Here is a 24,268-nt window from a genome sequence, read left to right as displayed (position 1 = left end):
TTCGAATCACCAAATGATGCATGCTGTGGGCCAATCGGTTCATTCGAAGTTTCTTGGTGCGCATTCACCTAAGGAATCATTCGAAAAGCACTCCTTATGGCCAGCAGCTTTTCCTATGCAAAAGGAGGACCATTTCTTCTTCACCTAGGAAGAGCAATGCCTGATTTGGCACTAGCAACCAGGTGATCACTCTTAGGATTGTTTCTTCAGCAGGCTACAGTGCTGACCCGTGTATCACCAAGCTGAAGGGCCTCCTCAAATTTTCTGTAGATATGTGTGCAGAATAAAGAATATTCCCAATTTGTAAAACAAGGTGAGTGACGCAGATATAGCTAATATTAATCATAGAGAGAGCACCTAAATGAAAACCAGAAATGAATGCCACTGGAAGGCCAGCATACTTCTAAGGAAAGGTCTGGGAAATCTAATAATTCATATTTAGCATCCAATAGATTACCACAGACTGCTGGTCTACACACCTCAGACTGCCAAACCCAATTCCTATGAGCCCAGCCAGCAGTGCACATGGAGCCATTATTCTCAGCTGAAATGCACAAATTCAAGAGACCTGTAGACTGTAAATGACATAAAACATAGACGACACCACAATACCAAGTGAAAAGATAATGGACCAAAAAACATGCAAGCTAAAGAAATAGTATTTAGGAACCTGCAGCCCAGTATACCTGTAGAACAGCCAAGTCTCGAGTGAGGAGTCCATTTTGCAATCCTTGTATTAGCAGACTGCTCCAAATTGACAGCCAATTAAAATTTGTGTGGCACCTTCTAGCACTAGATTCTAGCACCAACTTTAATGCTCACTACTCCAACGTAATTATATTTGCCAAATGGAACAGCCTTGGGACACGAATTACATTTTCGTTTGTGTATTTCAGCTGCCACTAATATAAATACAGCATGAATTGCATGCCTCTAACTAAGAAATAATCGTACAACCTAACAACACAAAGAACTTGGCATCCGTTTTCCGTTTTTTAGTCATATACATACCCTGGAGCAGTTGCATCAATGATAGGACCAGCAAATACAAAAATTGCTGAACCAAGGCCACCACACACCTGATTACAGGATGTATGACTTAAAGAAATGCATGAACATCTTCAAAGTACAACCACAAAAAAACAATCACTAGTTTATGTCATGTCTAAGAAATGCCAGTCTGAAAGGAAGTGATACCAGGCCAACGACTGTCAATACTTTTCCCACCAAGGTTCGACCTTCATTTCCTCCTCGCTTACTGCAAGAACACATAATTTACATATGTGTGTAAAAGGTGCACTGTAATTTTCAGGAAATTCAAAAACTTACAAAACATAAGACACCTTTGTTTATGCAGCTCCATATTGCAGATCAGGAGGAAACAAAGAATAAATACACCATCTATCTCAGATACTCAGGTTCACTGGTACTGACAGATGCAGAAACCTTTGATTCAGAAAACATCCTGTGTCTGGTGTATGGTGTATTGCTATCTTTAAAAATACAGAGCACTGCATATTTAGTGCAAGGCATATGCACTGCTACAGATGTTCAAGGGTCCTTGTGTCTCTCAATAAAAGTACAATGCCTTTTCCACAAGATTTAATGGCCATTACTGAACGGTATATGCAATGCTACGGATGTCAAGCCTTGTCAGTAGCATAGTGTCATTCCCTTCTACTAAAAATACGTACAACATGATATGATAATATTCATGTCTTATAAAAGAAAAACTACAAAGCTTTGAATCACCTAGCCATAAAGAAGCAAAAAGTAAATTCACCATCTATCTGATACACTGCTAGGTGTCAAGGTGCCTGACAGATTACAGCAATCTTTGATTCAGAATAGTACCATGTGTCTGGCATAAATTGGATTGCTATCTTTACAATAAAATCGACTGCATAATTCCACAAGATTTAGTGACCGATTTATTGAAAGGCTATGGGAAGACCTTTGCATGCTCACTCGAATGGCCGTCAAGGTGTGTATAGTATCTGTCCAAATACTAGACAATGTGTATGAAGGGTAGACTTGGGAACCATCCAAGGCCTCTACGCATCTAGATCTCCAAAATATACCATACTGATAAGCTTGCCAAAGTCTCCCAACAAGTATCCATAGAGACATGTGCAGGTCAATAGGAAGAATCGGGAACATCACCCACAAAGCACGACTTGACCAAATATCATCGAGCTGAGAGAGCCCAAGAAGAGTCATGTCTCTCATAAAACACGTAAGGCCCCAAAAGAGGGAGCCAAGCCACTGAGCCCCAGGCCATGAAGAAGGGAAAAGAAATAAAGATGCTTAATAGACTAGAACTCGCCTTCCAGACGATCTTTGCATGTCTGCAATCCCAAAAGCAATGCTGAATAGACTCTTCAGTAGAAAGGTAATAGATACGAGTAGAGTCTGCCCCGAACACGGACATCCACGGATTCACTACAATCCCTCCATGGATAGAAAGCCAAAAGAAAAGAGTGATTTTCTATTCTTAAGGGATTTCTAGAGTAAGGATTTTTGCAAGTCAGCAAAAATTTGAAAATTCTCCCAATGACAAGCTCAAGTGGGCTTCCAGTCTCTAATGTTGAGCTTTAATTTCTTGGCTTTAATGGAAGTGTAGCGAAAGAAGGGGAGGCTTTTCTCTCAATGCCTTGCATCAATCTATTCCCACTCCCCAGACACTACAAATACTTTATGGGGACACTTCCACAGAGCCAAATCCTCAATGTACCCAAGGGAATGTGATCTAGGTTAGGGTCTAATACCATCCTGAAGCCAAAAAGCATTGCTCCACATGTACTTGACATGCTGAAATACAACATCCACAAGGATATCATCTGTAGACCTTGACAACCTGCTCCTAGAATGAATATCAAAGACCAAGGTATCCCTATCTAAACATCATAGTCCTATGACCTCAAGTGGGATACCTAACGTCGTAAAGGCCCCAAGCCAAGTAGACCAAAAGTGAGGCTTCGCCTCCACTGCGGAAGAAGACAAACTAAGGAGGGGGGATCTCCATGACGAAACCAAAAGTAGCTCCATTCGTGGATGATAAACCTATGGAAGGCCAGGAAATCTGTTCTAGACAAACGGACCGTCTGAAGGATCAAAACCCAACATGAAGGCTGAGAGAAAAATAGTGTTAATGCCAAGCGCAAGGGGTTAGCCTTGAGCATTGTGCTAGGAGCCTTAGGAGAATCGAGAGCCACCTAGAAGAAGCCTCGTCCCAATAATAGAAGATTGGAAAGGCAGGGAGCAAGGTTTGAATGTAAGACCGTACGCATCCAGTCCCTGGCTTGGATCTAGAAGGGTGGGACCCATGGATGCGTGCGAGGAGGGTGGTGGAGCTTTCACACTGCACATCCTTTCTGAGCTGCACGTTCTCGCAGCTGGTGGAAGCAGTTGAGGATTTATTGAATGGGTATCCATTTGTCAATCAGTGTGAGGCCAACTAAAACACAAATAAATCTCCCTCCGTCAGTATTTAGAAGGCTAAAAGAGGAGGGGCTGTGAGAGGGAAGTCGCAGAAAGAGAGACCGAGAGGGGATGGGCTGAGAGGGGAGGGGTTGAATGAGGAGCCGAGAGAGGAGGGGGTGAAGGAGGGGCTGAGAAGGGGTAGGCTGAGAGGGGAGGGGCTCGGAGCAGAGATAAAAGGCAGGGGCTGAGCTGAGAGCGGGGAGGGGGGGGGGGGGGGGGGGGGGGGGGGCAGGAGGTTGAGGCGGAGTAGGCCAAAATGCAGGCGGGGGCAGAGAGTTGAGGTGGGGGAGCAGGAAGTGGGGGCGGAGCAGGAAGTGCAGGTAGGGGGAAGAGAGGCGAGGCGGGGTGCAGAAATCAGAGGCAGGGAGCAGAAAGCAGCGGGCAGCGGGGAGCAGGCATCAGATTTTGCTCCATTACCATGCACCCTTGTACTTGCTTTTTCAAAGCCCAGAATAGAAGTGTGTTTTCTCTTGCTCCAGGCTTCTGTTCCCTTGAAGTGGATCCCACCTGCTAGCACTGAGCTCCCCACCTACCTGCTGGAACACCCCCCATCTGCTCGCTCTCCCTCTGCCCTCCCTCTCCTTGCTCCATCCTGCTTCCATCCGCCTCCACCCTGCTCCTTTCCCTTCCCAACTTGCAGCTGCTCGCCTCCCTTCCGTGCCTACCTGCTGATCTGGTCCCTCCCTGCTAATCCCACCTCTCTCTGCCCATGTTCCCTTCCCCTCCTGCTGCCATAAACCTGTCCCCTCTCTACTTGCCTCACCCTTCAACCCCCTCACCCTGCTGTTCCACCTCTCCCTGCTAACTCACTCTTCCCTGAACTGTTTTCCCCTAACTCCACCCGCTCCCTGCTCAATGCCTCTCCCAGCCTGTTCTGCCACCTCCTGATCTCTCCCGCCCTGCTCTTGGCACGCAATCCCTCCCTCTCCTGCTCCCCTACCCTCTTTGTCACACACACACACACACACATCTTATTCACACATACATTCACTCACATGCACACAAACATTTCATTCACACACTCTCTCACCCTTCACCCTTGTCTTTTCCTTTCTTCCCTCAGCCCCTACCTCCTAGTAGGAGTTTGAAAGCATGCTCTCAAGATTTGGTCGGCCGCTTCACCCTTGATCAGAGATATGACTTCAACTAGTTACCTTCTACCTCCACTCTCTAGGAGATTCATCTCATTTTCAGAAGATGACCTTAGGGTCCTTCAGGAGGACATCACAACCGAGCACGAACACACGATTATTGGCAGAGTCTTTGGCTCTCATCTGTCAAGGAGCCAGGTCTGCAATTGGTACCGCACAGCGCTCCCTTCGAACCAAGCGTCCCACCTCTGATTACTTGGTAGGGGTTTCTTCCAACTGCATTTTGATACCCCAGAGGCTGCCACGTCAGTTCTTGATCTCAATCCTCTTCCCATTGGAAGAGGAAGGCTTTGATGATGCCATACCTCCCCCACTTTGACCTGGTACTTGAGGACAAGAACTACAGTATTCAACTCCCTAGCCTTCCGAGTACTTCAAGCTTCTACACACTTTGAAGGCTTTGATGATGCCATACCTCCCCCACTTTGACCTGGTGCTTGAGGACAAGAACTACAGTATTCAATTCCCTAGCCTTCCGAGTACTTCAAGCTTCTACAGACCATTGTGGAGGCATTTGGGCAAGTCCTTGAGATTCCTCAGCAGCTTAAGCTTCCTTATGTCCCTTTATTAACAGTAGCAGCAGTCACATAAGAGGGAGCACATCAGAGACAGATCATGTACCCAAACTTTGAGTCTTGAGTTTGTTCTTTAGGACTCCCGTACAGATTAGAGGATTCAGGTTACCGGTTAAGGGAATTAGAATCACATTTGTAGATAGTTCTGATGCCTCGTATGGGACTACCCAAAGAGTACCAGAACACTTGGAGATGTCCAGCACAGCCCGCTAGCTAGCCCTCCCACACACACCCTTTTCGCCTCATCCCAACCCCCAATCAAGCTCGGTTTTGCAGGGTGCCTCCTGCAAACTGTGCTCAAGCAGCCTCAAGGCTTTCACATGCACCACAAAAACCCTCTGGCTTTTCCCCAGGCACACCCTCTGCTTCTAAGTGTTTGATTGAGCCTGTAGGGACCAGTTTACCCATCACTCGGTGGATGATCTGCACTGCTCATATTCCAACCTCATAAATACAGCCCTCCAAAAAAGGCTGTTGAATTTGTGATCCCAATCACTAACGGTACCAGCTATCTATAGATATGCTTCACAGATAGCTTTCCTAATTAGGGAATTTTAATCTTTTCATTGGTTGGGATAAACTGAGCCATCTTGGTCAACTGAGCCATCTTGGTCAACTGATCCACAATTACCCACAAAGAGTCTATGGTTTGTGTCCTTTCATTGAATAAAGAATCTTGTCACACCAGCTTGGTATGAAGAGGTCAAGACTAGAAAGCATTGGATCTTCATACTGCACCCTTCTACGAGATCTAGAAAATGGTAGCCAGAGTTCTAGCCAGAGTTAAAATACCCTTCACTACTTGTCAACAAAGCTACCCACAAGCATAGACATAGTAACATTGTTTATCAAAGTGGATGAGTTATCTCATAGTGGATTTCAAGATTAAGTCAGATCTTACCAAGGGTCCATGGCATGGCTTACTTGGCAGATTAAGCATTTCCTTTTGGAGCGATCACCACGAACATTAGCCTCGCACATTGACAACAGTTTTTGAGTTTATGAGAATCGAATGCCTTCAAATCATATCTCTTGGATATTACTTAGGACATAGACTGAAATGTAATCAATGGTCTAGCCACCTAGCACTTCGAAGGCCTTCAAGCCTACCTTCGTGTCAATGGCCACAACATAGACTGACCTCATCCCAAACTCTTTGTAGAATATCCTCAGCTTGACGTCAAAATGGCATTTTTTCATGACTTTGACTTTGACTTTGGGAGTTGTTTTCTCCAAGGGTGAGCAAGGCATGCATGGAATACTCCTCTTCACAATGGCTTTCCCTCCAATCAGGAGGTTTCTTTAGTTCTCATGTCTTGTAGAATTTTACTTTCAGGTTGTTTTGATTCAAGGCTTGTGTGACATTAGAAAAAAGTTTTTCTTTGTATTGATCCCCTTTTCCCTTAAACGTAGGTTGCAAGAACCCATAACCCAAACTCTATACAACCAGGATTTCTCCACAATTGATAGAAGGATATCCTATTTCAACCAAACAAAATCTATCTTAATCCTTTAACCACAAGAGAACCCTAAGGACAACATGCAAGAACATTTGTAAAAAGTCCGACTAAGCACTTAATACAAGGGACAAAGGCATCTATCACCTTGCTTAGGAACAAGCTTTATGACTCGACTATATAGAATGAATTGAAAAAAGCAAACTTCTACCACATCAGTCCAAACCGTGCCTACTAAAATCTTTGGTTTTATTATAAAACCTTGAATGGAGATTAGATATACTCTCAAAAGGATAAACCATGGAGTATGAGTCCCCTAGAAATTTGGGACAAGAATTTTCACGTTTGTGCATAATTTTGGCTTACCTTTATAGGTCTACTTATTTAGCAAGGCATGACAGCATGTCTCTACTCATTCAAAGAATATTTTTTTGAAATTTGATACACAATTTAGTAGCATATAGCCTGCTTGTTTCACTATTGGTGTTTCTCTTTTAGAATTATGATGCCAAAACCAGTTCCTTCAGCCAAATCCTAAATACAAGCTGAATTAAATTGGTCGAGGTCATATACTTCTAGATTTCTTCCAGAAGCCCCAAAAAAAAGAACATTTTGGCAAGAGATGTCTAATTGACCATAACTTTTGCATTATTTTAGAAATTGAGACTTCACTGGACACTGCGTACACCAAAAATGTCAGATCAATAAGCAATCACAGACCAACATATCAAAAACCCCATCTTTGAAAAGCTCTTAAAATCCTCTCCTAGCCATGCTACATAATGCAACAACATAACTTCCCTACAAGCAAGAGATTATTAAAAAAATTATTTTAAATTTTTTGAAAAATGAACCAAAAAGTGATCCAAGTACCGCCAACTGTAAAACTCATACCTCAAAAACGCCAACATGGTCACATGAAAAGGACCATTGACACCTACAAAATTGCCAAAGTGGATATAAGTCTTAAATTCAACATGTGGGTTTGGACTGTAGCAAAGAAACTACAACAATATCATAAAAACGCACCACCAAGAATGGCCATGAAGAATCCGGGTAATATCACTGAATAGCTGGAGCAATTCCACAAGGAAGAGGTCATCAGTAAGGGGAATATAGAATGAAAATAGACACAATGTGAAACTCTATGAGAGCATTTGATTCATTCAATAATGTTAAACACACTCCACATAAATATTAGCCTTAATATCAAGTAAAGCTTATCAAGTATCATCAAATCATGTCAGTTTTAAAACATGACACTTATATATCCCAATAGGTTCATAGAAATGCCCAAACCTAACATGTAATGCTTAGAAAGTTTCCATTCCTAGCCTTTCTAAATTAGATACCACCCACAAAGTTACAAATAGCAAGCAATGGCTAAGACTACAATATGACTTGATCAATAACAAACAATACGGGTGTGGACGATTGTATGCAATATGCTCTAAATCCATGCACGATATGAACAAAGCTCACCAAATAAAACATCTAGGCATTGAGCCATAATATCAAGCCCTACGTCCATTATTTCCAATGATTGAGTCCAAAGCTTCCTTTATTGTTGTTAAAGTATGGCTGCTCATAGTGAGAGAGGGCTTCTATGTGGGTGTGCCCGCCCGGAGAGGCTAGGTTACATAGAGGCCTAGTTCAAAAAGCAAGTAGGGCTGAGTTGGGAACCAACCAAGGCAAGTTACCAGACCTGCTTGATGAACTCTCTCTCTCTCTCTCTCTCTCTCTCTCTCTCTCTCTCTCTCTCTCGGTAAGTAGCCGAATGGCAAAGTTATAAGGCATGATCCTTGAGCAGAAAATCAGCAAATGGTCGGAAGAACAAGGAGTAAGGGTGCCATCCCAGGCAGAGTTCCACCCCAAGCACTCAACGGTTGATCATCTGGTTGCCATACCGGCTGCAATTGAAGGAGTCAAAGGTACGAAACAGGCTGTGTGCTGTTGTTTCATAGATTTCAAGAAAGCCTTCAACACAGTATTGGAAAAGCTTAAAGTCCCTCGAGAACTCAGAGAAGCCACATACCAACTCTATGAGAAGGTTCTAGCTGAGTTAGCACAGCCGCTAGTAGATGGATCATGCTCCAAGGGGAAAGCTGTAATAAGGAGTGACATAGGGGTTAAACAAGGCTGCCCCCTATCACCAACACTATTCGGTCTTTTTATTGATGAATTGGAAAAGTGGATAAGAATACACAGCAAAGAAGGTGTTCAAATTGTGGGGTACTCTTTGTTAATGCTTATCTATGCAGATGATGTGGTATTCTTTGCAAAGAACAAGCCTGCAAGCACATCTGAATGCACTAAGAGAGTTTTGCAAACACTCAGGAATGCAGGTCAATATAGACAAGTCGAAGGTAATCGTCATCGGGACACGTAACAAATAAGTGGATGTCACATTTGGAGGAAAGTCCCTAGAAGTAGTGAACTCATACAAATATTTAGGGCTGGATTTCACCACCAACTACAAATGGAATGCATGCGTGGATAGGAGGATTTTGGGACGTCCAAAAGCTCTATATAGCTTCCAAAATAAATGCAGGAAGGATCCCCTATGGAGCACCATGCGAAGTGTGACGTCTCAGGGGGGAAGTATCAGACTGCAATAAAAAGGTCGCATGTGGAGAGAGAGGATATGATATGATATGATTGTATTAAAGTCCGCCTGAGACCCTTTAGAATCTATGGGACTGGCGATCACTATTAACTAATAGTGATCGCTTACATCCTGTGAGAAACCTTACAGACTTGTCATTTAGTGAGTACTTGTTGGGCTAGCTTGTGAGCTAGAACTAGTGCTTTGTTGCAATGTTCCAAAACCTCTTTTAAGAAGCTTCCTAGCTTTTTGGCTGGCTGCTCCAGCAGATATTTTAGATCTCTGCTTCCCCCATAGCCTTCTCTGATGTGCACGTATGCTCTACATCTCAGGAGTACATGCTGCTCATTTTCTACCTCTCTTGTGGGGCTATTGCAGATTCTTTCCTCTCTGGGGACCTTACTTCAAGATCATGTGAACTAGTTCTGATTTTGCAGATTAGATGTCTTTTAAACGTTGATATGTCTTCCCCGAGGTATTTCTGCATTCCATAGCTGTCCATTGAGTTAACTTCTTGCTTGTAAAATTGCATTTTTGTTCCTGGGTTTTGCCATAGTTTCTGTATCATTTTCTGCGTCACAATCTCTCTTATTTCACATGCATCTTCTGGTATATCAGCGGTTGTTATACCCGATGATTCCATCCACTTCGACCCCTCTCTATACGAACGTGTGATTTGTGTAGCTCCATCGCTTTGCGTGGTATCCTATCGGCATCCATCTTCTCAACTTTGTTGAGGTAAGCCATGAATTGACACAATGCTTCCCCTTCTAGAGGTATCATACCTGTTTTCGGCCAGCATGATGGGGTAGGGTGTATGTGCTTTAATACCCTATTAGGAATTGTTTATGTAAAGTTTCTATTCTTTCCCAGTGAATCCTAGACAACCCAGGTGCCCAAGCGGGGCATTCGTAAAGGATTACTATCTACACAAGCATGGTGTACGGAAACTTTCTCCATACTCTCTATGACCACTCTCCTATTCCCCCTCATCACCTTCTGTTTGGCTAACAAGTAGTCCTCCGGCTGACAGTAGTGCCGAGAGGATGCCTATAGAAGTTTGTGGACACCTATCCCACTTCATGAGGGTTGTTCGCCAAAGAGCCATATGGCCTCCTCAAACGTCTGACCCCCTCCCTCGAGTGTCTTGAGGCCTGTGGTCTGAAATAAATCTCTGGTGACTCTGGTGTGGAAATGAAACTTTGACCTAGCTTCTTAAATAGGCAATAGCTCTGCTCGAGCTATCTAAGTCCTCTCTGCAATCCACTAAATCCCGAGAGCTTTCCCTTGAAGTCTCTACAAAGTGCAAATGGCATGAATGGACCTCTCTGTGTCAACGAGTGTTGCTCTCCTGGCCTCCACCTCTAAGAAGTTTTGGGACATTGCAACAAAGTCCTCGGGTTAGCACACTAGTTAGCTAAGAAAATACTCACAACAAGTCCCATAGACCCTGAAAGGGTCTCAAGAGGACTTTAATACAATCATATCAGATAATCTGTCTGGTGTAGCTCCTAAGTCCATAATGTCCTGAAGAGTTGAGTATACTTGAGCGTATAAGCTCCCAATAATTCTGAAAGAAAACCATTGATAAGACATCCTCTCTTAGCACTTGCCCTTTGATAGGGCTCTGACTGCACTCTTCAACAAGGTCTCTGCCCATCGCGAGGATACGGGGGTATCCCCCTATTTAGATCTCCACCCAGACATTGTGGAGTTTTCCAGACACGGAGAGGTCCTCCTAGTTGGGGATTTCAACGCACGGATAGGCACATATCAGACATCCCTCCTGGATTTCCACTCAGATCCGGTCCTATTACCTGAGATGGACATAGAGGACTCGGGCTTCCCCCGCTCCTCGGCCAACAATCGAGCCCCCGTACTGCATATGAGCAGGCTCTTTTGGATCTTGGACGTATACATGATCTGGTCATCTACAATGGACTAGATCGGTGGCCCGCCTCCTCTGGTTTCACATGTTTCCCACATGGCAGAGGAGCCAGTGTCGTCGACTACATTTTGGGATCTCCTGCTTTAGCCTCACAGATCACTGACTTCCGTACCGCACCCTTACCCCCGAGAGCCGACCACACTTACCTTTTCTTTCATCTCCTTACGCCTCGAGCCCCTTCCAGCTACACTCCGCACTACACCACCTATCATGATATACACTTTGATCATAACCTCTCACCTGACTACTCAGCCCACCTAGCCTCTCTCCTCAGACACATAGACACCATACCCTCTCTAGATCACCGAGCCGCCCTCATCACCCACTCTCTCCACAATGCAGCCTGCCACATCTTTCCTTACACTACTCGGTCTACCCGCCCCCCACCCGTTGGCTCCACCCCTTGCAATAGCTGGTATGATGACGAATGTAAAGCCTTACGCCGCACACTCCGACTCACGACCCAGCAAAATGCTAGGGCTGACCCACACCTCACCCGGGAATATCGCCGCCTAGTCCGTCGCAACAAGCTAGCCTTCCTGCGCCAGAATGAGGATACGCTACTAAACATCCTGTTCAGTAGCAACTCCAAGGATTTCTGGAGGAAATTTCTAGAATGCCGATCCCCTACCCCCCTCACAGACACTTCCCTCTGGCACTCCTACGCACATTTTTACACTTCGAGGGATCACTGAGGAGGCCAGACACAGGAGATAGAGGGTATACTGTTGCTTTGTGGATTTCCGCAAGGTAGCTCTCTATGAGAGGGTGACGGGCCGGGTCAGGATTGGTACCAGCTGGACCACAGAGATCACGAGTACTATAGGGGTCAAACAAGGATGTCCCTCGTCACCGACTCTATTTGGCCTCTACATCGACGAGCTCGAGACCACCGTCACACTCGAGGTGCAGGCTGCTCTCTTGCGAAGGCTGTCATCCAGTGTCATCCTGCTTCAACATGTATCCACTTGCTTGGTACTATTTCTTTTTGTTTTTCAATAGTATGCTTATTAAGAAATGAAATATTTTCCTACTGTTTAGTTACGGACAATGGGGACTAGGTCTAGCATTTGAGGGTGGACCCCCTTGCTTGGGGTTATGGGCATTAGTGACCCACAAGAGTGATGGCCTCTCTTTGAGAGGGACATCTAGAAACCACACCCCACCTGAGTACCCAAACATGGGACCAATCAAATGCACAGATTGCATACCGACCTAGGAACCATTCAAGAGAATGTTCCCTGAGCTTTGGGTATGGGCCTGGCAGCATGCCAAGAGTAATGGAGATACAAGATAAGGCGACAAACAAATGAGCTCAGTATGGCTCAGTTATGACCTTAGAGTACGTCAATAGATAGTCTAAGCTGTTAGGAACCCGTGGGTGCGATCAGAATTAAATTCTGACAACTTTGAAATTTTAGGGTTTTTGGGAGTGACGTGGCAGCTGACACGTGGCAGACTGCCACATGGAATCTCAGCTGGCAGGTCAGTCCACCTGTCCCACACATGTGGCAGCATGCATGGCAAGTGGCAGGGCATGCAGGCCAAGTGTTTGGCCCCAAATCTGGTAGATTTGGGGTAGGTTGTGGGCTGTCCTCTTTGGGACTGCAGCTCACCAAAAATCTGGGACAAGTGTCCACCTTCCACTCTAGGCCTGGGGGGGGGGGCTGAGCCTATAAAAGAAGGCCTCTCCCCTTCATTCCTCACATGAAAATTTCGTCACTTTTCTTCTCCCTCCTTTTGGATGATGCAGCAGAATCTCTCCAGCTCCTTGGGTGCAGCCAGCTTCTCCCCAGGCCATTCTCTCACCTCAGCAGCACTTTCTCTCTCTACAATAGCACATTCTTTCTCTACAGTTCCAGCCCCTCCTCTCCAGAAATCTGCTCCCTCTCAGCTCTTCTGGAACAGCAGCAGCATCCTCTCTCCTTCACCTAGCCTGGAGCAGCCATAGCCCCTTTCTCTCTCCTGCTGCAGTATTTCTCTCTCTACTGCAGAATTTCTCTCTCTACTGTTCCAGCCCATTTCCCTTGCAGAAATCTGCCTTTCTGTGCACCTCTGGAACAGCAGCAGCTCCTCTCTTACATCTCCTCCCTTGGGATCAGCATTGGCACTCTCTCTCTACAGCTATCACTCCATAAAAGCTTTCTCTCTCTAGCCTACAAGCTGTTTTTCTAAGCTGTTCTCATTCCAGCCCCATTTCCACACTCTCCTCACCCAAGGTAGCTTCAGAGGCATCAAGGACTTCATCTACAAAAGGGTCAAGTCACGAAGGGAGCCTGTATTGTCAAGTTTATCTCATTTACAGCACTATTTCATGTTGTTTCTACTATCTTTCTAGAAACTAGTGCTTGTCTCTAATGTTGGATGTAAGTGGTGATTGTTGCAGGCTTCTTCCTTGTGGATTGGGCAAGCCAAGAGTTGAAATCTGAGCTTGGAGTCCTCCTTTTTGTGGTCTACCTTGTACATATGCTCTTGAGTCTTGTATCTAGGTCCTAGGTTTTCACTGAGTTCATCAGTTTGGAAGGTGCATTGCACCTTGGTCTTGTATCTCCATTTTCAAGAATAAAGTGAGCCTGGATAAGGGGGGGGGCCGTCTTGGCCCCTCAATCATATTGCATTTTCCAATGATGTCACTTTGTGTTGAAGCTGTATAAGTCTTATTTCCAGCTTAATTGCAAACTCTTAAGTTCAAGTATATGTGTTTGGCAACTCGCAATCATCTCATTCAAATGCCTCTGCAAAATCCGTTGTCTGAATTGATAGAAAGCACCGAGTAGTTTACATTGGTATCAGAGCTTAGGCAGTGGTCCTGTACTCTGTGCTTTCTCTTGTTGAGTCTCTCCTTCATTGAGTTATCTTGTCATCATGGCAGCCAATGGACCTGACCCTCCTCCTAACCTGCATGAGTTGAGTGCTCTCTTGGCAAACATTGCTCAACAGGTTCAAGTGCTGGAAAGCAGCCAAGCAGAAACTCATGACATAGGGCCCCAATCCCAAGGAAGAGGCCGTGCGGACAACACCAACTCCAACAAGGAGGGAAGATCATCCTCTTCTTCCCCTCCTCGAGGTAGACGGCGTCATCGGAGTCCATCTCCTTCGAGACGTCCACGGAGACGAAGGTATGCAAAGCATAAGGTACCTCTTGGAGATAAGCTCTTCAGGTTTACCAAGTACAAGGGAGAGGACAAGCCCGAGGTCTTGCTGGCCTGGATCCGAGACCTCGAGTATTTCTTTGAGGGGGACGAGTACAAAGACAAGGCAAAGATCCGGTTTTCCGTCCTGCACATGCAAGACCGTGCTTCACTCTCGTGGGCAGCTATGGTCAACACTGGACAGCAAGCCCACACCTGGAAGCGCTTCAAGAAGAACTTGATGAGGCACTTCCTGCCTAAGGAGTTTAAGAGAGATACAATGGTGCAGTGGGACATCCTCCACCAACGCCAAGAAGAGAAAGTCAGTGAGTATGTTGATCGTTTTTGGGATACTTTGTTAAAAGTTCAAGCATTCAGTAGGAAGGATAAAAAAGAGCAGCAAAGGAAGTTCTTTGCTGGCCTACGGTATATCGTTCAGCATGAGGTGGACATTGCCACTCCTACTTCTCTCGAAGACACCATCAACATCGCCTTGAAGGTGGAGAAGAAACAATCTTTCTCCAACAAGCGGAATGGCAGCAACAACAAACGGAAGTCCCAGGGAACCTCTTCCAAGGAACAAAAGGGTAAGGAGACAGCAAAGGACGCACCAAAAGAGCAAAAGTCAGCCAGCCAGCCTCCTTCGAAGAAAGCAGCCCGCACTTTCAGCTCATTGTCTCCACAACAGAAGCAAAAGTATTACTCCGAAGGGCGGTGTTTCAAGTGTGGCGATCGAGGCCACAACTTCTACGAATGCCCTCAAGCTGCCAAAAACAGCAGCAACAAAGAAGCAGCCCTCAAAAAGCCAGTTTTGGTGGTCAACAAGGTGGAAGCACCTCCAGAAAAGGGAGCTGTAAACGACACCCATAGTTTGTTGAAAACATGGGGTCAGGTAAAGGATCAATCCGCTTTGTTTTTGTTCGATAGTGGAGCTACTCACAACTTTATTTCTCATGAGATGGCACAGAACCTCGGGATAGCCCTAGAGGATAAAGGAGAAGCCTTGGAGGCAACTGCAGCCTTCAAGAACCAAGAAGAGAAGGTGTACCCCATCATCGGCAAGCTTCGGGTACACATCCAGGGGTACTTGGATCATCTACCCTTCATGGTGGCACCACTTCAAGGATCAGATGTAATTCTCGGCATGCCTTGGCATAAGCACGTCAACCCCCGAATCGATTATGTGAAGAATATTCTAACCCTCCAACATAAGGGTAGAGATGTGAGCATTACAGCGGGAGTTTCAGGAAACACCATTCCTATGGTAAGTCATGCACGATCTCCCAATTTGCTTAAGAAAGGAGTATGTTCTTTTCTAGTGTTTGTACGCGATAAGCAACCAAGTGAAGAAAAGTCAGATCCTCTCACAAAAGAAAGATTAGATTTCCTTCAGGAATTCTCTAGTTGCTTCTCTCAGGAACTTCCTAGTCACCTCCCTCCTGAGAGACCAGAGGATCACAAAATTGACATAGTTCCAGGGTCTTCACCTCCAAATAGACCCCCATATAGAGTTAGTCAATCTCAACAAGATGAAATCTTCAAGCAAGTCCAAGAACTCTTGGACAAGGGATTGATCCAACCCAGTAGTTCTTCTTTTTGCTCTCCTGTCTTACTAGTCCAAAAGAAGGATAAAACCTTCAGGGTGTGCATAGACTATAGAGCCTTAAACAAACAGACGGTTAAGAATCGTTTCCCAATTCCTCGTATAGACGATATCTTTGATCGTTTAGGAGGATTTGAAATTTTCAGCCGCATAGATCTTAAGAGTGGCTACCATCAGGTACGAGTTGTACCTGAGGACATTCATAAAACAGCCTTCCGAACCACATTTGGGCTGTATGAATATATGGTAATGCCATTTGGCCTTACTAATGCCCCAGCCACGTTCAATCGACTGATGGAACGGTTGTTCAGGAACTATAGACAGTTCACTGCCGTCTTCTTTGATGACATCCTCATTTTCAGCAAGAATGAGGAAGAGCATAAGGAACATCTAAAGATTGTATTTCAAATCTTAGCTGAAAATGCTCTTCACATCAATGAGAAGAAAAGTGAGTTCTTTCTTCCTGAGATTCACTATCTTGGTCACATTATCTCACGAGAAGGTGTCCGTATGGACCCAGCCAAGATACAGACAATTGTAGAGTGGCCTGACTTGAAGAATGCCCATAAGGTAAGGTCTTTTCTAGGCCTATGCTCATATTACCGAAGGTTTATTTGGCATTTTGCTGAACTTGCAGCCCCTCTACATGATCTCACTAAGAAAAATCTGAAGTTCAGATGGACCCAAAAAGAAAAGGACTCTTTTAATGCTCTAAAGCATGCCCTGACTACAGCTCCTGTACTTATCATTCCTGACTTAAGGAAACCATTCCTAGTAGCAGCTGATGCCAGTGGCGATTGCCTTGGGGCTTCTCTTACCCAGGATGGTCATGCTGTGGCCTTTGAAAGCCGACGGCTAAGAGATGCTGAACTTCATTATGATATCTATGAAAAAGAACTCTTAGCTGTAATTCATGCTCTCAAACTTTGGAAACATTATCTTTTAGGGATAGATTTTCTTGTAAAAACTGATCATAAAAGTCTTAAATATTTTCTAACTCAACCTCTGATCAGAGAGAGACATATGAAATGGTCTACCTTTCTGCAATCATTTCATTTTCAGATACAATATACTCCTGGAAAAGAGAATGTAGTGGCTGATGCCCTTTCTCGTAGACCACGGCTTCACCATATTTCAGTTCCCTATCATGATGAGCTAATAGCCCTCAAAGAATTCTATGAGGGAGATGCTGATTTTGCTCAGCCATGGGCACATTTGAAAGATGGAGGCACCCATCATGCCTACCACATCAGGGATGGCTATTTATTCATGGAGAACAAACTATGTATCACAAAGCAGCTTAGATCTAAAGTGATGGAGGAAAGCCATAACCCACCCTATCCTGTTCATAGGGGTATTGTGGCCACTTTTTCAGCCATGGATAAATTTTTCTACTGGCCTAATATGAAAAAGGACACTGCTGCCTACATTTCAGCTTGTCTCATATGTCAAAAAGCTAAGTATGAGAGAGGAAAACCCAAGGGTTTACTTCAGCCCCTACCCATTCCTGAGAGACCATGGGAACACATCACCATGGACTTCATTACACGAATTCCCAGGACCAATCAAAATCATGACATGATTTGGGTGATAGTAGATCGATTCAGCAAGCAAGCCCACTTCATTCCTTGCAGAAAGAATCTCAAGGCACCTGAAGCTGCCCATTTATTTATTAGACACATCTTTAGACACCACGGCATGCCCAAGTCTATAGTATCAGATAGAGACTCAAAGTTCATTAGTAACTTCTGGCAGGCTTTGTTTGAGAACCTTGGAACTCTTCTAAGTTTCTCCTCAGCTTTTCATCCTCAAACGGATGGCCAAACTGAAGTTACGAATAGTACACTCTTGGATTTGCTGAAATTTTATGTGCATGACCAGCAAACCTTTTGGGAGAAATTCCTTCCTCTTGTGGAGTTTGCCTATAACAACACAATTCATTCCTCCACTAGAAAAGCTCCTTTCGAAATTGTATATGGTAGATCTTTACCAACTCCACTCATGCAAACAAAAGAGAAAATCTTTGCCGCTGATCAATTCGTGGAGGATTATGACTCTGCTTATGCCACAGTTCGAGCAGCCATTCAAAAGGCACAGGAGAAACAAAGAGCAGCTGCAAATAAAAGACGGAGGGCGTTTGCAGTGAAAGAAGGCCAATGGGTCTTATTGAAATTTGAGAAAGCCCGGTTAAAAACCAAAGTGGGCAAAAAGCGCATCTACTTCAAGCTATTCTTTCGATATTATGGTCCTTTTTAGGTGTTGCAGGTAATAAATGATGTCTCAGTCCGATTGAGACTTCCAGAGCATTGGAAGATCCACAATGTCTTCCACGTAAGCTTGGTGAAACCCTTCATTGGGGAACCACCTCAAGAGCCCACACTGGACGATGCACCTGAAGTAGAGGACACTGAGATCTTGTTGTTCCCAGAGTAAATTATTTTGCATAACTTCACTACGGGACGTCGAGGCACGACTCGCAAAATGTACCTTTTGAAGTTCAGAGGGCTCCCATCCACCAATGCCCAATGGGTGGACAGAGCTACATTTCAGGAGTGTCCTGAAATCTTGGATGCTTATGAGGAAGCATTTCAGTTGCAGACAACCGAATGAAAGACGGAGGGAATGTCATCCTGCTTCAACATGTATCCACTTGCTTGGTACTATTTCTTTTTGTTTTTCAATAGTATGCTTATTAAGAAATGAAATGTTTTCCTACTGTTTAGTTACGGACAATGGGGACTAGGTCTAGCATTTGAGGGTGGACCCCCTTGCTTGGGGTTATGGGCATTAGTGACCCACAAGAGTGATGGCCTCTCTTTGAGAGGGACATCTAGAAACCACACCCCACCTGAGTACCCAAACATGGGACCAATCAAGTGCACAGATTGCATACCGACCTAGGAACCATTCAAGAGAATGTTCCCTGAGCTTTGGGTATGGGCCTGGCAGCATGCCAAGAGTAATGGAGATACAAGATAAGACGACAAACAAATGAGCTCAGTATGGCTCAGTTATGACCTTAGAGTACGTCAATAGATAGTCTAAGCTGTTAGGAGCCCGTGGGTGCGATCAGAATTAAATTCTGACAACTTTAAAATTTTAGGGTTTTTGGGAGTGACGTGGCAGCTGACACGTGGCAGACTGCCATATGGAATCTGAGCTGGCAGGTCAGTCCACACATGTGGCAGCATGCATGGCAAGTGGCAGGGCATGCAGGCCAAGTGTTTGGCCCACACATGTGGCAGCATGCATGGCAAGTGGCAGGGCATGCACCTGTCCCACACATGTGGCAGCATGCATGGCAAGTGGCAGGGCATGCAGGCCAAGTGTTTGGCCCCAAATCTGATAGATTTGGGGCAGGTTGTGGGCTGTCTACTTTGGGACTGCAGCCCACCAAAAATCTAGGACAAGTGTCCACCTTCCACTCTAGGCCTGGGGGGGGAGGCTGAGCCTATAAAAGAAGGCCTCTCCCCTTCATTCCTCACATGAAAATTTCGTCACTTTTCTTCTCCCTCCTTTTGGATGATGCAGCAGAATCTCTCCAGCTCCTTGGGTGCAGCCAGGTTCTCCCCAGGCCATTCTCTCACCTCAGCAGCACTTTCTCTCTCTACAACAGCACATTCTCTCTCTACAGTTCCAGCCCCTCCTCTCCAGAAATCTGCTCCCTCTCAGCTCTTCTGGAACAGCAGCAGCATCCTCTCTCCTTCACCTAGCCTGGAGCAGCCATAGCCCCTTTCTCTCTCCTGCTGCAGTCTTTCCAGAATTTCTCTCTCTACTGTTCCAGCCCATTTCCCTTGCAGAAATCTGCCTTTCTGTGCACCTCTGGAACAGCAGCAGCTCCTCTCTTACATCTCCTCCCTTGGGATCAGCATTGGCACTCTCTCTCTATAGCTATCACTCCATAAAAGCTTTCTCTCTCTAGCCTACAGGCTGTTTTTCTAAGCTGTTCTCATTCCAATCCCATTTCCACACTCTCCTCACCCAAGGTAGCTTCAGAGGCATCAAGGACTTCATCTACAAAAGGGTTAAGTCACGAAGGGAGCCTGTATTGTCAAGTTTATCTCATTTACAGCACTATTTCATGTTGTTTCTAGAAACTAGTGCTTCTCTAATGTTGGATGTAAGTGGTGATTGTTGCAGGCTTCTTCCTTGTGGATTGGGCAAGCCAAGAGTTGAAATCTGAGCTTGGAGTCCTCCTTTTTGTGGTCTACCTTGTGCATATGCTATTGAGTCTTGTATCTAGGTCCTAGGTTTTCACTGAGTTCATCAGTTTGGAAGGTGCATTGCACCTTGGTCTTGTATCTCCATTTTCAAGAATAAAGTGAGCCTGGATAAGGGGGGGGGGCCGTCTTGGCCCCTCAATCATATTGCATTTTCTAATGATGTCACTTTGTGTTTAAGCTGTATAAGTCTTATTTCCAGCTTAATTGCAAACTCTTAAGTTCAAGTATATGTGTTTGGCAACTCGCAATCATCTCATTCAAATGCCTCTGCAAAATCCGTTGTCTGAATTGATAGAAAGCACCGAGTAGTTTACATCTAGATTCTCTTATACGCAAACAATGTAGTACTACTATCCTCCTCTGGTACTGGTCTTCAACGACACCTGGATGGACTTCCGATCTTCTGTGATACCCACGACTTGAAGGTCAACCTTGGGAAAACCAAGGTCATGATCTTCAACACCTCCCGACCCGCTATGCACGGAGAGCAGTTTCTCTTCGCCGGCGACCCTATTGAGATAGTCGACTCTTATACATACCTGGGCGTTGTATTCTCAAGCCCGATCTTCACGATGCGCCCGGCCATGCAGGCCAGGATCAGCCAAGGCTATGCCGCTCTTGCCAGACTGGAGCGACAGTGCTACCACTCTCACTTTCAGGACCCGCGGACCAAGTCTCTTCTTTTTTATTCCTTGGTCCGCCCAACAGGCATGTACGACAGCCCATGGTGGGGGGCCGACCTTTCAGACATAGAGTGGGCACACGTCGAGCGCCTACAGATACTGATGTTTGCTCGGATGATCCACAGCAAACCATCGGTACCTCATCAGATCATCTTAGCAGAATTCGACGCCTCACCAGTACAGCTTGATGCGGCCTTCCCACAGGGTCAGGGACTTCAGCTCCTCTTCCGACGGTCGCTTCCGCCTACCTTGGCTAGCCCTATCCTCCTCTATGGCCTTATCCGCTGATGGGAACCAGCGATGTTGGTATAGACGCCTTTCCAGTTGGTTCACCCGACTAGGCCTCGACATGGACCGGTTGCCTCCATGGTTCTATTTGGGTTTCATCCATCCAGACCGCAGTTTCATCTTTTCTTCGTTTGGGTTCGCTACTGGGCACTATGGACTTTATGGACATATAAGAATTGTAAAGTCTTTGGTGATCCTACTTTCTCTCTGTTTGGCTTTTTTAGGCGTTCTCTGCAGTAATCTTTCTTTGATTGCTTGCAGACCCGCTGCATAGATCATGAGGTCTTTTTTGGCATATACTAAAATTTTCAGTTGATGTAATTGTAGCACCTTTTTTTGAGGTTGCTACTCATATAATATAATCAATCAAAAATTTCACCAAAAAAAAAAAGTGTGTGTGTGGTTAAACTCCTTCCAAAAAAGCAAATCTATGAATCTTTGGCTGATTGGAGACCTATCACGCTTATGCCAGTTATTTACAAATTTACTACCAAAATGATTGTTGATCGGATAAAAGGCTATTTGCATGATGGGTTGCACCATGCGCAATATGGTTTTGTTCCTCGTAGGCATATCACAGACAACATTGCTAATGCCTATGTTGGAATAGAATATGCCAAATATATACAGCAGGATATTTTGCTATTGCAAGTTGATATTGCCAAAGCTTTTGATACTGTTCAGTGAGACTTTATTTCACAAACAATGCAGGCCTTGGTGGCACAAAAATGCAGCAAGTTATCAATTGGCTATATCAAGATAGTAAAGCTGCCTGCATACTTTCAGGGGATATTTCTATAACCTGGACTCTTGGTTGTTCTGTTCGGCAAGGCTGTCCCCTCAGTGCTTTACTATTTGCCATAGCCACTCATCCAATGCTTCAATATATGGACCACCTTTTGGACACTGGCATGTTGCATGGATTGGAAATTCCTGGCAGCCGTAGCGTGATCGCTTAAGCATATGCTAATGATTCTTTCTTTACCCCGAAAAATACTAAGAGCAATCTCTCCTTGATTATGCAGGCTCTTTCCACATATGGCTTAGCTGCTGGTTTTCATGTGAATTTTCAAAAATCCAAGCTATTGCCGTTGCATGCTAAAGACTGGCATAGTCTTTTATGGCCTGGGAAAATTGTTCCACCTTCTCAATTGATTTGACATCTTGGCTATCCTCTAGGTTAGGGGCTCACTTGTTCTCAACAGACTGATTGGGTGCTCACAGCTGAGGAAAAAACTTGAATATTGGAAGCTTGCAACTTGGCCCTTACATGTTCGTTTGTGAATAACGTAATCCATTTTGATATCATACATACAATTCTATCTGCCTCTCATTATGTTTACTAAGGCAGATCTGGTTTCCTTTATGTCTGCTATCATGGAGATTTTCTGGCGTTCAAAAAATGGCAAGAAAAGTCTCAGATTACTCTCTATGCATCGTCTCTGTTCTCCAAAGATGCACGGGGGTTTGAACATCCTCAATATTCAAGTGCATATACTTGCTCACAGGGGGAAAATGATGTTGCAGTTTATGCAAGGGAATCAACCTTGAGCTTTCATGATCCGCTCTCTTTTGTTGCATATTGATACTCTACTTTTGGGCATTGGCAGCCTACACAGTGGGATTTTCTATTTGGCTCTATTCAAGGCAAGATAAGAGGCTGCCCTTTTGTCTCTCGTTTGCTTCTTGATTGGAAGCATATTTTATCCCACTTGGAATGGAATGGCAGGTATTCTTTATTGGGAAATTCCTTAAGGGCTGCAAATATTTATTAGTCCAAAGTATTCCACCCTCCTTTGGCTATACAAGAACCCAGGCATTCTTACTTTATATCTTTCAAAGGTATTGCTTCTGTGGCGGATATACTTCGGGATGATGGCATTCTTTTATCTTTTTCTGCGGCTGCTAGCAAGTATGGTTTGGGAGCTCATTATTGTCGTTTATGGCACAAAATTTCAGAAATGCTTCAACCTTTCTTACCGGTACCTCGTTTGGAACTTCAGGATAGGCTTGAGGATTGGACTCTCCACTTTTCCTCTTCTTCAGTCCGTCCTTTGAAGCTGTCACATATCAAAGTGCCTTCTCTGTATAAAGTGTTGTTACCTCCGTCTTGAGTTTCTGAACGAGCCAATTCTGTTTGGCATATGGATCGCCCATCAAAGTGGTGGAGAAAGCGGCTGCGTCTCCTTTGGCATTATAAAGTTCCTCTTCGGCAACAGCTTTTCCTCTGGCGAGTCCTACTTGGCATTTTTCCATCTAGGCAGTTACTCGCACATCGACATATTGCCCCGGCTGTTTGCCACCGATGTCTACATTCTGTTGAATCTGTGCCTCACATTTTCTGACACTGTCCACATACTTGTGATTTCCTCGCTCTCATTCGTCAGGGGCTTCGAGCGAGATTCCCTACTGTTACTTTTGGCAGGTTCTTTTGGTTATTTGGTTTTCATCCTGCTAGACAAGGTTTTAATTTATTTTTTCTTTGGGTGCGCTAATGGGCACTTTTGACTCTATGGATGGACAGAAATCATAGTCTTTGGTGATCCTACTTTTCCATCTTGTGTTTTTTTCAAACGATCTCTGCTGCAATCGTTTTATGACTCATTTGATTGATCATGATGTATATATGGCTTATACTGAGATTTTCGGTTGAGTAGTAGTTACTCCGCTTTTGGAGTACCTATGAATACATTATTTCATGGCAATAAAATATTTCTTTTCACCAAAAAAAAAAAAGTGTGTGTGAGTGTGTGTGTGTGTGTGTGTGTGTGCACAGTGGTGGCGCAAAAGATTGCAGCACATCTGGGTTTGCTGCTCCACCTGCTGGTGATGTGCCTCAAATGGCGCCATCTTTGGCATCATGGGCCTCTCCTAGGCCCGGTGGACCATACCACGCTGTTCACGTGGCTGTTGGCCCTGTTTGCCGGGCCATGTGACTGCCTGTTTGCTGGGCCATGTGACTGCTCACAGCAGTCACTAGCTTGGCCAAGCCAAGCTAGGCTGCCCGGTGCAGCCCCTACAGCCCCTAGGCATTGCCTAGGGCTCCACGCCCGACCTGCTCCAAGCTCCACGAAGGCCCCACGGCCCCACATACTTGCTGCCAGTACATTTCGGACCCACA

At 45.0% G+C, this 24,268-nt stretch overlaps 1 protein-coding gene across 6 annotated transcripts in view; it reads right to left on the bottom strand.

The window, feature by feature from the left end:
* The window catches only part of LOC147903288 (uncharacterized), a 132,233-nt gene that overhangs the window by 90,876 nt on the left and 17,089 nt on the right, over positions 1 to 24,268 (bottom strand). For 4 of the 6 annotated variants that reach the window (XR_015540764.1, XM_087372515.1, XM_087372516.1 and 1 more), the window contains exons 4-9: positions 7,696 to 7,739; positions 7,561 to 7,603; positions 1,198 to 1,258; positions 1,012 to 1,079; positions 687 to 744; positions 480 to 544 (exon numbers count right to left, since the gene is read on the bottom strand). Coding sequence is in view for 5 of the 6 variants with exons in the window: in XM_087372515.1 (XP_087228641.1) it covers positions 480 to 544; positions 687 to 744; positions 1,012 to 1,079; positions 1,198 to 1,258; positions 7,561 to 7,603; positions 7,696 to 7,739 (339 nt within the window). In the remaining variant the exon portion in view is untranslated. The remainder of the gene's footprint in view (positions 1 to 479; positions 545 to 686; positions 745 to 1,011; positions 1,080 to 1,197; positions 1,259 to 7,560; positions 7,604 to 7,695; positions 7,740 to 24,268) is intronic. The other 2 variants (XM_087372517.1, XM_087372519.1) reach the window with 1 other exon arrangement.

This window comes from Dipteris shenzhenensis, chromosome 3, assembly GCF_047967505.1.
Source record: "Dipteris shenzhenensis isolate YYH24624 ecotype China chromosome 3, Dip_SZ_1.0, whole genome shotgun sequence".
Taxonomy (NCBI): Eukaryota; Viridiplantae; Streptophyta; class Polypodiopsida; order Gleicheniales; family Dipteridaceae; genus Dipteris; species Dipteris shenzhenensis.
This window is presented reverse-complemented; position numbering and strand designations above follow the sequence as displayed.